We start from the raw sequence: 14,438 nt of genomic DNA on the forward strand, positions 1-14,438 counted from the left end.
TGTGGAAATGCGCTGAATCTATCGCGGCTTTAAAATATACATATATTTCGTCGGACATCGGCATGCGATGGATAGCTTTTTTTATTATTTTATCCATAGAAAGTGTTGAAACTATTTTTCTAAAAAACAAAATCTGCATTTTAGTATACCTTCTTTTATTTTTTTTTTTCAAACAATATTCTTAATTTTAAAAATATTCAAATTATTATTCAAAATACTTTTCACTTATTATAGTATTTTAACATAGTATAGTGTTTTGATCATCATAATAAAAATACTATAAAACATATTTAAAAATATAATAAATAAATTAAATTAAATAAAATAAAAACCATTTGATATATCATACTATAATTCAAATACATATTTATAGTAATTTATTAATAATATCACTAAAATAAAAATTAAAAATTAATTTATTATACTATTTTAGTCAGTATAAAAAAATACTATAAATGATCAAATTAGACTTATAATCTCAATCAAACCAATTACACATGTTTTCTAATACCATGTGGCTAGCGATAGAAGAATATGACATATGACACTTTATACACGTTATATATATGACACGTTCGTTATATACCTACGTCTCTAATGATCAATTACCCTCTCATATGGAATAAAAATTTCCTATCAAATTAAAGGGTTAATTTTTCTCTCAAATTAGCTCATTAATTTGATAGGAAATTTTAGATCTAAAAACTGAAATTAAGATGGCATGAAAAATGAATTATATTTTATTTTATTTTATTTCCACGAGTGTCTTTAATCCGCTGTAACTAACTAACTAACCAACTAACTAACTTGTTCCTTCAACTAAAAAGTACAAGTAGTTGGTGCATTATCGATTTCATACAATAAAAGCAATTTTATGGATCAGCGGTGGTCACATATGTCATAAGAAGGTTGGTGGGAGAAGATAATCCTCCTTTTCGTAGCCTATTGCTATGCAAAGGTTTGTGCCGATGAAGCGAGAGTTGAGGAGCCTTTCTTATTTGTTGGAACATTGTTTGGAGAAGCACTCTTTCTCTTCAAAGTTAGCTTGCCATGGCGTTGATGCCCATCAAGATACAAGTGATTCAGACTTTGGAGTAAATAGCCACAGAAATAGATTGAAGATTTAAATATTTTTTTATTATACAAAATGATGTATATGATGTGAGATTTATTATTTTATATAATAATATAATATAGTAAGTAGTAATCAATCTGGATATGTATGTAAGTATAAAAATTATAATTATAATTATAGTGTAATATACTTAATATTAAATCAAATAATAATATATTTGATTTGAGCCAAACAGCAACCCAATCAAGTCAATAAAAACATTTGTTGTTGGAAAGCAACAAAAGTAGGGTTACTGATCTTGCATTATCTGTTGATGCTTATCATGGGTGTTCCTCCACTAGCATAGGAGCTATGACGATCTTCTCTTGACACACCTTTCATGACAAAATAATATTATCATCTAACGCCCACCTATGTCCTACTGTAAGTTGTCGTCGCAATCTGTTTATACCAAATCCCACCATCATACCTTTCATCCATCGTGACATCCATCGACCCCTTCTCGGTTTCCTCTTCTCTATGGATTCCTTCTGTGATGCCCCCCTTCATCATGTCACCACCGATCTCTTTTCTCTCGCATCATGACCTAAGGTCGCCAATGTCCTTTCCATGATTGATCGCTCGTTTCATGCAACAATCCAATAACATCGCCTTTCACCTTAGTCTTACATCCACCGTGACATACAACAACTTCTCCGCCCTCTCATTAAGCAACCAGGACCTAGCACAAATATCGATGCTTATACCACACAATGCATCATCGTTATGCTCAACAACAATTACTGCAGGCAACGATGTAACAAATGAACCCCTCTACCACCGAGGGGGTTGATCATCACAGTGCCCAAAACATCGCGACCAAAACCACATGCCCTTGTAGGGTTGTTGCCTCCTTTATCGTCACCCTCAAGAGAGTCGACAAATAAAATATTATCATAATATATGCAGCTATTGCATGTAGCATTGTTGTCCACACATCTCCTACCCACAATAAGGCCAACAACTTAGGTAGGTTACAACCTTTGACAATGCTGTCGTCGACAACAAGTTACCAATATAGCTTATCGATCAAGATTTGACAACAACCTTCTGTCCACAATTTTATTTATGGGCAAAAAAAACCTTCATCATTTGCAAGTAGATGGTTAGGATGGATAGGATAAACAAAATAACTTGAATCATACTTCGCAAGCGAAGGGCCATAACACAAAATAGATCTAAGGTATTTATTTTCAAAAAAAGCTTCAATACCTGTTGTAAGTATAAAACTTATAATTATTATATAAAATATATTTAATATCAGAATATGAAAGTAATACCAATATATCAAATCTAGGATACGTAACTTTCAATATTATTCAGAATAATTTTTTTATTTGTAAACGTACCATCATTCATTTAATGTGAAGGAAACAATAATACTAATCCACGATACTAATATACAAGAGGAGAATCGTATTCTCTTCTCTTTTTATTCTTTATATTTAGAGATAAAAATAAATCTATAATATATATATATATATATATATATAATTTCTATCGATATATTTAGGAAAGTAATAAGGAGAGTCTTTAAATTATCTTAATAAAAAAATAATACGATAATTATATTTTTTATTTTTATTGATTGATAATTCAAATCAGAATTCAGATGACATAATATTTGATATTTCGGATTATCTTTTATTTTTGTGAGAAAATTGATCGTAGAGGTGTGAGTATTAGAAAGGGAGAGAGAGAGAGAGAGAGAGAGAGAGAGAGAGGAGAACGGAGGAAGTTCGAGAAGGCTTCCGCTACAGCAAAAGGCAAAAGCCCTGCCTACCAAACACAAGTTGGGAAGGAAACGGCGGAGTCGCCGTCGTTCTAACGGCGCCGGCGCCTCCGCCTCCGCCACCTGTCACCGATGGCTTCTTCCCTCTCATCTAACTGCAGATATTAGTAGACGCCAAGCGCACGCCCAGATCTGTACTCTCTTCTACTTCCTCTTCTTCTTCGTCTCCCTAACCCTAGTAGAAGAAGAAGAAGGCGAAGGGGTATAAACTCTAGTAGAGGGAGAGGGATAGAAGGATGCGCGGTTACGTGACGCTGCCGATTGTGATCGTGCTCGCGGCGATCGTGTACATCTACTGCACCACCGTGTTCGTGGTGATCGACGGGTGGCTCGGGCTGTCCACGGCGGCCGGGATCGCTAACGCCGGCGCGCTCACGGCGCTTACCCTGATGGCGGTGGTCACCTATGGGATGGCCGTCTTCAAGGACCCTGGTCGCGTCCCGGCCTCCTTCGCACCGGATATCGAGGACCCCGAGAGTCCCATCCACGAGATCAAAAGGAAGGTACCCATCTTCCCTGGTGCTCCTCGAGTATTGCTGATATTCCTGTGGTTTAATAGTTATTGTTATTTATTTCGGTCAAAAGCCATGGGTTCGTTTGGATGATCTGATGGATCTGAGCTCAATGTGGCAATAAAGATGATGTCTTTTATTGTGACTCGAAGAAGGGATGTCCGATCTATTCTTATTTGCTTACAAAAAAAAAAAAGGTTTCTTTGATCATTTTCCATATGCTATTTATTGTCGATAGAGTTATTATTGACCTTTGAGCGTTCCTTAGTTGTTGATAATTTTGTAACTGTTTAGATTCATCAACTCGGTCAAGGTTCATTCCGAAGAGAGGAACTTAGAAACTACATCTTTGGTATATTAGATATCGGCATTTTGGTGTGACCTTTTGCTTTGCCTGGATTATCCTCGTGATCTTCTATTTTGGGCCACTTATGTTTTAGTTTCTGGATGGAGCAGTTCAAAGTGTTTTGAGTTATTATTATCTTCTTAAATGGATTAGTTGATTCACTCCGTAGATGTCAGATACAGACTATCAGAGAATAGATCCAGTATGATGAATAGAATAAGATCTGAGTTATCCAATTGAAAACAAATATTAATGCCATTGTGATATAAAAGAACAAAATTCATAGAATAAGATCCAGTTTCTCTATGCTTCTTTTGGGTCACCGAATTGGTACGCTATTATGTACAATATTACAGTTGTGCTTTGGATAGGTTTAACTTCCTACAGGTATATTGCTGAGAGATGAATGTTCTGCCCACAATTTCTTGAGGTTTGGCTGGAAAGAACATTGGAGGCCTAAAACATTATATCAGAATGTGATAAAAAGATATTTGATTGCTCTTAAGTCCTGACTGCTGTTGTTGTCCTCGTTAGAGTTCAATAGCATGGGCGGATCCATGTAGCTGGTCCCAAATTATCACGGCCATATGATGTTGTTATTATCAGAAACTTTTCTAAGCTACAAGTTTGGTATTTGCGTTCCAAAAGGAAGAAGTTAATTATCAGGTTAGTGATATATGTTCCAGCATTTGATATCGCTATTTTTCAGGGCGGCGATTTGAGATACTGCCAGAAGTGTTCACATTATAAGCCCCCACGTGCGCATCATTGTCGAATTTGTAAAAGATGTGTTTTAAGAATGGTATGTTGACTGTTTTGTCGTTTCACATTTTAAAACTTTGTTTGCTTTTGACTATTACTCTTTACTGTTTTCAGGATCACCACTGTGTCTGGATAAACAACTGTGTAGGGCATGAAAATTATAAGATCTTCTTTGTTTTTGTGCTGTTTGGTGTGTCTGCCTGTATCCATTCAATGGTATAACATTCATTTCGTTTATGTTATTAGTGAACATGGAACTTATCGGTGGTCAGAATGACAAAAGGTTTACATCGTTTATGCTTTTATAGGTTCTTCTTATTTCTAGTGCTTCTCATGCTCTTCAAAAAGATCAACAGCAGAATGGTGAATCTTTCAATAAATCTTATGTGAGTGACTTGTAACTACCTAACACACTGTTCCGTAAGAGAGATGACTTAGTTTTTGGATCAATTTGACAGATCCTTTGTGGGACTCTGCTGTGTCCTTTAACTGTCGCATTAAGCATCCTTTTGGGTTGGCACATTTACCTTATCCTGCATAACAAGACCACAATCGAGGTATGAAGGTTCTCATTTTTTTGAAATAATTAATGATCTTATAGGGCACTTGATTTCATTTTGCTTCTTCTGCAGTACCATGAAGGGGTAAGAGCGATGTGGCTTGCAGAAAAAGTAGGAAATGTTTATCGACATCCATATGACATTGGTTTCTACGAAAATCTAGTCTCGGTAAGGGGGATGTTTCTTGCTTAAGGTTGCAGTCGCTCTTTCTTCGTTTCAGCGGCTTTGAGAATTTTTCGGAACTCGATATATGTTGATTTCAGTTCCTGCCCACAGGTGCTGGGACCAAACTTCTTCTGTTGGTTCTGTCCAGTATCAACGAATGTAGGTTCTGGTCTCCGGTTCCGGACTGCATATGACATTCCGACATCCAGATCACCAATTTGATATAAACACGGCAACGATATGCAAAGTCCTAAAGATAGAAAAATGTCAAGAGCTAGCTAGATGGCAATGGCATGGGAACTCTCATTGGAGCTGCCGGTCTAAAGTTATCTGGCAGGGGTTCCAACTTTCAGGTTACAGGTGTGAGAGGAATGCGAGCAGGTTATGCTTCCAGTAAATCATGGGATTTGTAATCCTATGTTGTGCACAGACCATAATAAGATGTATAATGCTGTAATTTAGTATATTTGTGTTCTTCCTCAGGTAGTAAGTAGTACGGAAACTCCTACTGATCCATAAGGCTGTAAACTGTGCAGTTGCTGATTAATGCTAACATCTCCTTTTGCAATTTTACATGGTTCTTTACTTTGGCATACTGCAACTTGTCTCACTCATGATGGGGGGGGGGGAAGATGGCATTTTCAGTAATTTTCCAGAGTCAGTTTCCAGTGTCTCAATTTTACATTATTTTTCATCATCATCATCATCATCATCATCATCATCATCATCATATGTTGACCTGCTGTTGACTAATACTCTGCAGGAAATTGCAGGGGCAGCTCTTGTCGGGTTTAATCTGCAAGCCTAATTCCATCTCGGATCTGGATTCGGATCCAGATCCGAAACGAGTCACTCCGCCCCCGCTTTCTCCAATATCAATTAAGTTTTTTTTTCTCCTTTTTTTAAAAAAATAATCAATATAGGAATACTCTAATACATTTTTCCTTTTTTTTGTGGTCAATATAAGAAATAAGATCAAAATTGTAAATGATGGCATCATCGGCAACCGAAATATATAAGTTAAACCTGAATGAATCCCCAGATTCATCACAGATCTCATGTGCGTGCAATGTCCAGCATCGGTATCTATCACTGTGATGACATGTGTTACTGAGTTGTTCTGTTGAAGAAATGATCCCACTCGTGTTCTCCCCCTCTTCCCGTCAGTGCGTACTTCCAACTCTCCTGTTCGCTGAAATCTGGAACTCTTCCGCCCTTTATATCCTTCACCCTCTGAATCACTCCCTCCACGGTCACATCGAAGGCATCGTTCGTCGTCTCCAGTCTGGTCCTGGGATCTGCGTAAACCAACCTCGGTATCATCCTTATCACCTCTTCTCTCATAGCCATCACATCCTTCTTCCCAAATCTCTCCAACACCTCCTCTATCCTCACCTTCCCATCTCTCACCTCATCCTCCGATATCAACACCGAGTACTCGCTGTGGTTCCTCGGCAGGTGCCACACGTACTGCGCGTAAGCCGACCCCGGGTGGAAGAACACCGGCACGCACCCTGCGACCATCGCATCGAACGTCGACCTCCTCGTGTAGGAGTCCCCTTGCGGCTGCAGGCAGAAGATCGATCGCTGGAACATCCCCATGACGCTGCTCGGCGAGTGGCACTTGCTCCGCCCGTTGTCGCACTCCAACAACTTGCACCGCCGAGACTGCCGGCACTGGCCGATGATCTCGTTGCGAATCGAATCTGTTATGTTCGGCCGTGGGGCGCCCGCGAAGGAGAACAGCCAAGGCCTTCTGATCCTCCTCATCCTCTCTTGCCATTGCTGCACCTCGCTGTCTTTGGAAGGGTGGAAATAGGTGGGATACGGTATTCCGAAATCGTTTTTGTGCCAAGGACTGGATTCGATGACTAGCACGGTCATGTTCTTGCCCTCTGGAATCACCAACAGCTTGCTTCCCCAGTCGTCTTCGTCGTCCGTCAACCTTCTGAAGTCCCATGTGATCCTCCCCGCCACCATGAAATGGTCCCTTCCGCCCATCGTCGACCACTCGGGCCTCGACTTCAGCCACCTGATCAGGTCCCTCGATGTGGCGTCACGCACCGAAGTGTTGTAACCCCACAGGTAGCGGCCGATGTCGAGGCCGGCATAGAAGGGGACGAAGATGGCCGAGGCCAGGGAGGAGTTGGTGGTCAGGCACTCGTACTGCTTCATTCGGTTGTGGAAGATGAGCTCGAGAGCGAACTGGTTGGTGGCGTACCACTCGGCGCCGTAGAAGACCCCTTCGGCGTTGTTGAGCCGGGGACCCAGCCCGGCGTTTGACACGAAGGGGCACATGTCGGTCCACTTGCTAAGCGTGCGGCAGCTGCTGATCATGTCGGAGTTGAACCGTCCCGGCAGGTCGTGGACGTAGATGTATCGCCCAGAGCATCGATCGACGACCGGCGGCGGCGGCGGCGGCGGCGAGCCCATGGACGGGGAAGCCATGGGCGTTATCATCACCTCCGGCGTTACTGCGCGATGCTTATACCCGAGATTGAATATGAAGGTAAAAGAAATGATGATCAATACGGCGCAAGAAACGGGGATGGCGCACCACAAGCGTTTCCTGGCGTTGCCTCCGTTGCGTCTGTTGCCGAGTGTTGCCATGGTCGACTGTAGGACCGAGCAGCGTCTCCTCATAGAGGATCGTGTGCTGATTGCCGAGGAAGGCTCACCAAATACGTGCGTGCAGCAAATCTTCTTCGGAGGAAGGGGGGATGACGCTTTCAGATACTCAGAATCGGACAATATATAGACTCCGTAATTCACTGAACTATTGTAACTTGGGTTTGGACAAGAAGGGCAGCGTCCCATTCTTTGACAACCTACTAAACACTTTCTTCCCTGATAACCAGCGTCGACGGTAGCTCGTTGTGACTCTCCAGTCTTGGATGGCGATTCTTTTGGTAGGGAGTATTCTTTTGGAGGAAGGGGAGGATGAGAGGACCCCACGCCGGAAGCAACCTTCCCCGGAGTCGGCAACGAGAGCGAGTGGCCGTCATCGAGAAGGAAGACTTCCGCGCTCATCGAGTCAGAGTCACCGTCACCTCGGCGGCGACGGCTTTTGCGACCCAGACCCGAACGTACGCCATCCTCATGCTTGATCTTTGGCATGAGAAACATCAGGCAACGGTGACATGGTGTTGGAGATATACTGGATGGATCACTATCTGCTATTACGGCAAGCAATCTCACCTGTGACACACTCTTTGCATGATACTCTTTGATTCGCACAAAGAGTAGGAAGCTTTCCGAGCACTACTCACTAGCGGACGTAGCCATCCTAAACGATGTGTGTTTCCTGGCTGCAACTTAGGATCGAACGTACATAGGTTTACATGTAGGTAACTGAAGTCACATATGCTCCCAGTCAGCACCAAGTAAACTCTCATGTCGGTGTCACATTGGCTCTATATCATTGACCCAATGGAGATCACGGTAAGTAGTTTACTAAGGTCAAACACCCTTTCCACTAAATAAGGACAATGTCATGTAATTGGCGCTGGCGCTGACGCTGACGCTGACGTTAAGAAGGAGGACTATGATACACAGTAGAATCAATTTACTCTCTTCTTAGTATAAGCAATTAGGAGTCTCGCTTCAACCATCGTGGATGATTTACTATACCGGAGGGTGTCTGTCACTCATATGGCCATTTCTGCTGAGCATTTCACGGTCTCACCCAACAGGTTCAAACCATTAACAAGAAAGAATACCAAATAGTCATTCCATTTCTATAGCATATGTGGTAAGGAACTCTCGATCAATCTATAGCATATGCGGCCTTGTTAGTAAAAAACGTCTCTTAGTATCCTGATACATATATTTTTCCGGATGGAGGCATAGCAGCAAGTGCCTAATATAGTCGTCTTCTCGGTTTAATCATCTCTTGTTATTCTACCTATTTCGATAAAAAAAAACATACATACATGTGGCCTTGACCTTAGTATCTCTTAATGCTTAATGCACTCTGTCTTGATACAAGTATGCCAAGTGTGTCTGATCAAAGCATCTCTTGATATCCAATGCGTACATATCGAACAATACAAAGTATTTGATGCAACATCCTCGACCAAAGCATCTCTTCATCTCAAATAGAAACATTAAGAATGTCCCGTGCATCCTCTTTAACCAAAACATCTCTTGTTTAATGGTCCGGTAGACACATTGGACCAACCCAAGATGGGACTTGGAATTCTTCTTTGGTAGCACGTATTTATGAAAGAGAAGGTCGATGTCGAGGGGGAATGCCCAACTCAACCACTTCTGAAGCCTATGTTAATTTTAGAAGGATTTGAGAGTATTTTGTCGATGTTCGAGGTCCGATCTCTTGGTATTGGCTAGGGGGTAGGTTTTAATACATGTTCTCGGGGGTTGAATCTATACGATTAGTTAATTGCCGTCGATGTCTCGAACGGCCTGTCCATACACTCCGCACAGTTTCGTGTTATGCAGCGCTATCTTGCATACCCTTGGGCAACATAGGATACGACCGCTTTGAGCTAGTACCATGTGAGTACATCCTATTTGGTTCGTGATGACACGTTGGGCCGAAGTATTACGCGTGGCCCGAGCAGCCACATCAACCCCGAGGTGTTTGCCAGTTGGAAGGTGCTAGAATATTCTCTATCAATGCTATTTTGACTTGAATTTCTTATATTGCATAGATTGTCTCAAAATGCTAGAAATAACGAGGGTATCATGAAATACTTGACCATCTCGAAGAATCAATAAACGTGATGATGAAGGATGAAGCCATGGATGATGCATTGGACACAACGTCAAATAAAGAATCCTATAAGGAATGTCATAGGAGATACACGATAACGTTGAGGCATGTCGATTTAAACTATCCACATATGGAGCATCAGATAGAGGAGGCGCATGAGACATTAGGATGTGCCGACTTGAATTGTTCGTGTAGGGAGTAATGCGCAAGAGGATCACAGTATTTCAACTTGGAACTTTTTGCATTGCGTAGAAAATATCGTATGTTAGAAATAACAAGGATATTAGGAAAGACTTGACTATCTCAAAGAGTTGATAAACGTGATATTGAGCTCCAAGACAAAGGATGAAGCCACGGATGATGCATCGGAGATAATATCAGATAAAAAGTCATATATGGAATGTCAAACATAAGAGATATATATGATAACATTGAGGCATATCGATCTAAACTGTGCACGTATCAAGCGTTAGATACGAGAGACGCACGAGACATTGGGATGTGCTTATTTGGATGGCTCGTGTTGGGAATAAATGTGCAAGGGCATCACAGTATTCGGACTCGAATGTCATACATTACATAGAGACTGCCGGGTATCAAGGAAAGAAGAAGAATCGATAAACATGATATTGAGGTCGTAGAAATTATATGTCACAACTGCAGCGCAACTAGTGTGGGAGGGTAGCGCTACGAGAGCAACAAGTGAAGTATGACGACGACGACGGTAGCAACCACGACTACGGTGACAGCAATGGCAACGTCGATGGCTGAGGGTAGCACTTCAATAGCCAAGGGTGGTAAAAGCGTCAGAGTATGATGGCAATGGCAGCTTGGGCGATAAGGGAGTGAACCAGGTCGACCGCGACGACATTGCCGGTGCACACCCAATCTGTACGCACCGGCGGCGGCTAGATCAACGTGATTCCACGCAAGGCTTAATCTTGTAGATTAGTGTCACTTCCCAGGAACAACGAAACCTGCCTCCTTCGAAGACAAGAATGACATTACTGCCATACATTTCACAACCATCAACAACATTACAGAGACATGTAGATGCAGAAACATGAGAAAAAGGAAATAGTTTTAGCCTTGGAAAGAGAGAACACTTTCCACTATCCTTCGAAAGAGAGAAATTGATGTGAGGTTGGAGGATCGTACATGTATTAGCTCTTTACGAGCTTCTTGCAGTTCGTCGTTGCTCATGCGTTCCTTGACAACCAGAGTCTGGTTGAGCGCTTCCAAGTCTTCCATTTCTTCAATTTTTTCTTGAAGCTGCTCCTTCATATCAGAAATCTTTTTCTGCACGGTGGTGGCGTCTCCTCCTCCTCCTTCTTCTTCTTCTTCTTCTTCATCCATGTGCTTCATGATCTGAAAAAGGCAAGGTTAGATGCGAACCTTCATTATAAGATTGGAGCAACGAGTCTCTCTGTTCCATCATGTTATCTAGCGACAGTGAGGTTTCATTGTATTTACATTCCAGCTCTTGTAAGTGCTTGCTTTTCACCTCAATCTGGCTTGCCAAGTTTGCCACAAGCCTATCTGTTCTGCTGGACTCTTCGGCTGCAAGATCGCCGACGGACTTGAGATCTCTGTTTTTCCTTAAATGATCGCCGACGGGGCCTGCGGATGTATAATCCCCTGCTCTTGCAACCCAACCACAGATGTTTGAGCCGCGAAATCTGTTGTCAAACCAGTCCCTCTTTCCACGGCGATCGGCTTCGAAATGATTCTCGAATGCCATGGCATCTCTAAAACCAGTCGAATCTTTGGCAAAGTCCACAACAGCATATCCTGTGTGTCCTCCGAAGTTCCACAGACGATGATGCACTTTCAACGGATTAAACGGGGAAAGCTGCTGCTTCAGTCTGCTGCTTCCACTTTCACCTATATACCGCCCATTCTTGAACTCGGTTAGGATGTTAGCTCCGACACCCATCCAGGGCCAAACAAACAGCGGAAGATGTCGCATTGCTAAAAAATTTTGCCATGGCACGATGCTTCGCCTTCACTTTTCCGCTCCTTTTGGATGCACCTAACGCGGTTGCATGCTGAAGCAACTCTTCTCTGTAGGCGTACTCCCATCTTCTTTTCGCCCACATAAAAGGGACATCGACAAGTGTTATCCGTCTTTCTAACTTTATATCGTCCTGCTTCAAAACGACGATAAATTTTTTCCTCGTATGCGTCGATCTCTGAGTCACTTATCTCAGACTCTGAACTCTGATCCATCGAGTCTACAAGGAACTGACAAAAAGGGAAGTCAATTACTAAAAAAAATCAATCAATTACTAGAAAAAAAATATATAAACTATCCAAAGTTATGGATATGTCAAACCATTGATTGCCTCGAACACCTAATGCACTCGCATTCATCCACCAAACGATCCAATGAGTAAACAGTAGTCAAGTGAAGTCAGGAATGGAATGTATGATCACAAAACAAAACAAAGCAAAGCAAAGCAAACGATATTATCACAAACAACACGAAAATCATATCAGAGATCATCGAATGAAAGAAGATGACAGTAGTAATAACAGAAGGTGTCGAAATAGAAAATAATGGACCATTTCAGTGAATTAGTAAAGAAAGCTCATTTCACACTCTCCTAGAATGGAGAGATCTTGATCTTCTCCCATGAAATAGAGAACAATAGCAAACACATATTCGATTCCTCCGATTCAGACAAATTCGATTGCCAAATCAAATAAGACACACCACTAGTTTGATAAGGTAAGTATTTAACCCATTAAATGCTAGGCATAATGAGTTATAAGGGCCTTAAAATTACTTCTTTTCCTCTTTATGAATTTAAGGCAGATAAAATCTTATATTTAATTGTTATAACGAAATGATACATATTCCAACCCTTCTTTTCCTCCTATTCGATTATTATAACATAATGATAGAGATTTCAACCTTATATTCTTCTAACAAGAGATAAAAAAAAAAAGAAAGCTTATTTCACACACAATACAATATTATGATGATACACTCTTTCCTAATAATAGTTAGACGGAGGATTTATCTATGTGTCGTGTTTGATGACTCTTAATATCTCGGAAACTAATTGACTCTTAATATCTCTTATCATAAAAATTATTTTTTTCATTCATTTATGTATATATTAAAAAAAAATCACATGATAAAAATATCACGATAGACTATGCTCGTAAACTATAACACTTGCAACGTAAATCACTCACCATAATCACATATAGTAATAATAGTATTAATAATATGTATCATATCATCAATCTTTGTGTTAAATACCATTTAAACTTAAAAATCATTAATCATATTTAAATTTATCATAACTTTAAAAAATATTTTAAATTTATAAATAATAAATCCATGAAGTGTTAGCTCATCTATAAATTTTAATTGAATTGAACCTAATATGTTTTCAATTAGATTCCAACAAATTGACTTCAAGTCCACTTAAAATTGATAAAAAAATATATGTTAAGCTATATAATTAAGTAATTGATTTAATAATTGATAAAATAAATATTCAACCCATTCAACGTTAGACATAATGAGTATAAGAGCTTAAATTGTAGCTCCTTCGCTTCCAACATGGATCACTCACCATAATCATATATGTCTTATTGTAACAATAGTATTATATCATCAATTTTTGTGTCAAATACGATTTAAACTTAAAAAACTATTAATCATCTTTTTAAGTTTTTAAGCATAATTTCAAAAAAATCGAGTGCTACCTTTGTTTGCCTCGCTACGCGACGAAGTTGCCGCTTGGGATAAGACACACCGGGGTGGGGGCGGGGTGACGCCGGAGTCTTAGTCTGAAATCGTGGGCTACGTTGGAACACACGACGTGATCGCTGGTGCTGTGCATCTGGTCATCCTCCGTCCCAACCTTGTATTGTACGATTAATCCGAGAGAGAGAGAGAGAGAGAGGGAGTTGATGTTTCGGGAGTCGACCATTACTGCTGACGTTAATCGTTCGAAGATGCTCGTTCGTCTCTGCTCGTCAGCTTAAACGGGACAGACTAAGAACATTGGAACCGTAAAGGGCTGGGTTTCATTTGATCTTTCTTTTGAAACATTTAGGTAGAGAAAGGAAAAAGTTTTTGGATGTGTTGTTGTAATTATCGAACATGATGATACTCGGTGGTCCGATCCTCTTTGACCGCAGCTGTCCTCTCCTACTCCAAGTTGTCCCTTACCAGCTAGTTCGAGGTCGGGTCCTCACCTCTTAAATACGATTTCATTATGCTTCTATGCACCGTCGACGGTCAGTGTAATTATATTCTCTTTTTTCCCTGTCTTTCTTCTTTCTTCTCGATTAGCAATAAGAAAAAACCAAAAAGAGACGGAGAGCGAGAATTAGAAGCTGGGAATGCGGGGATAGGCTGGTCCCTCACATCAACCCAGTAGCATCGACACCAGGCTGGGCCACAGCCTTTAGTGTGTGTTTTCTCTCCTCTCT

The 14,438-nt window shown here is 40.8% G+C and overlaps 2 protein-coding genes and 1 pseudogene across 2 annotated transcripts; 1 reads left to right on the forward strand and 2 right to left on the reverse strand.

Annotated features, from left to right (window-relative positions):
• Window positions 1–2,812: 2,812 nt before the first annotated feature.
• LOC135674835 (probable protein S-acyltransferase 16) lies at window positions 2,813–5,819 on the forward strand. Its single transcript, XM_065185050.1, has 7 exons — window positions 2,813–3,409; window positions 4,474–4,566; window positions 4,641–4,742; window positions 4,835–4,912; window positions 4,985–5,083; window positions 5,159–5,254; window positions 5,363–5,819. The coding sequence occupies exons 1-7, from the start codon at window positions 3,143–3,145 to the stop codon at window positions 5,471–5,473; spliced, it is 846 nt and encodes a 281-aa protein (XP_065041122.1). The 5' UTR covers window positions 2,813–3,142; the 3' UTR covers window positions 5,474–5,819.
• A 539-nt stretch (window positions 5,820–6,358) lies between these two features.
• On the reverse strand, window positions 6,359–7,709 carry LOC103986462 (xyloglucan galactosyltransferase KATAMARI1 homolog). Its single transcript, XM_009404485.3, has one exon. It carries the CDS (start codon window positions 7,697–7,699, stop codon window positions 6,359–6,361), a length of 1,341 nt encoding a protein of 446 aa, XP_009402760.2. The 5' UTR covers window positions 7,700–7,709.
• A 3,080-nt stretch (window positions 7,710–10,789) lies between these two features.
• LOC103986461 (protein INVOLVED IN DE NOVO 2-like) lies at window positions 10,790–12,212 on the reverse strand (annotated as a pseudogene).
• Window positions 12,213–14,438: the final 2,226 nt, after the last annotated feature.

The sequence above is a fragment of the Musa acuminata genome, chromosome BXJ1-5 (genome assembly GCF_036884655.1).
Source record: "Musa acuminata AAA Group cultivar baxijiao chromosome BXJ1-5, Cavendish_Baxijiao_AAA, whole genome shotgun sequence".
Classification (NCBI taxonomy): Eukaryota; Viridiplantae; Streptophyta; class Magnoliopsida; order Zingiberales; family Musaceae; genus Musa; species Musa acuminata.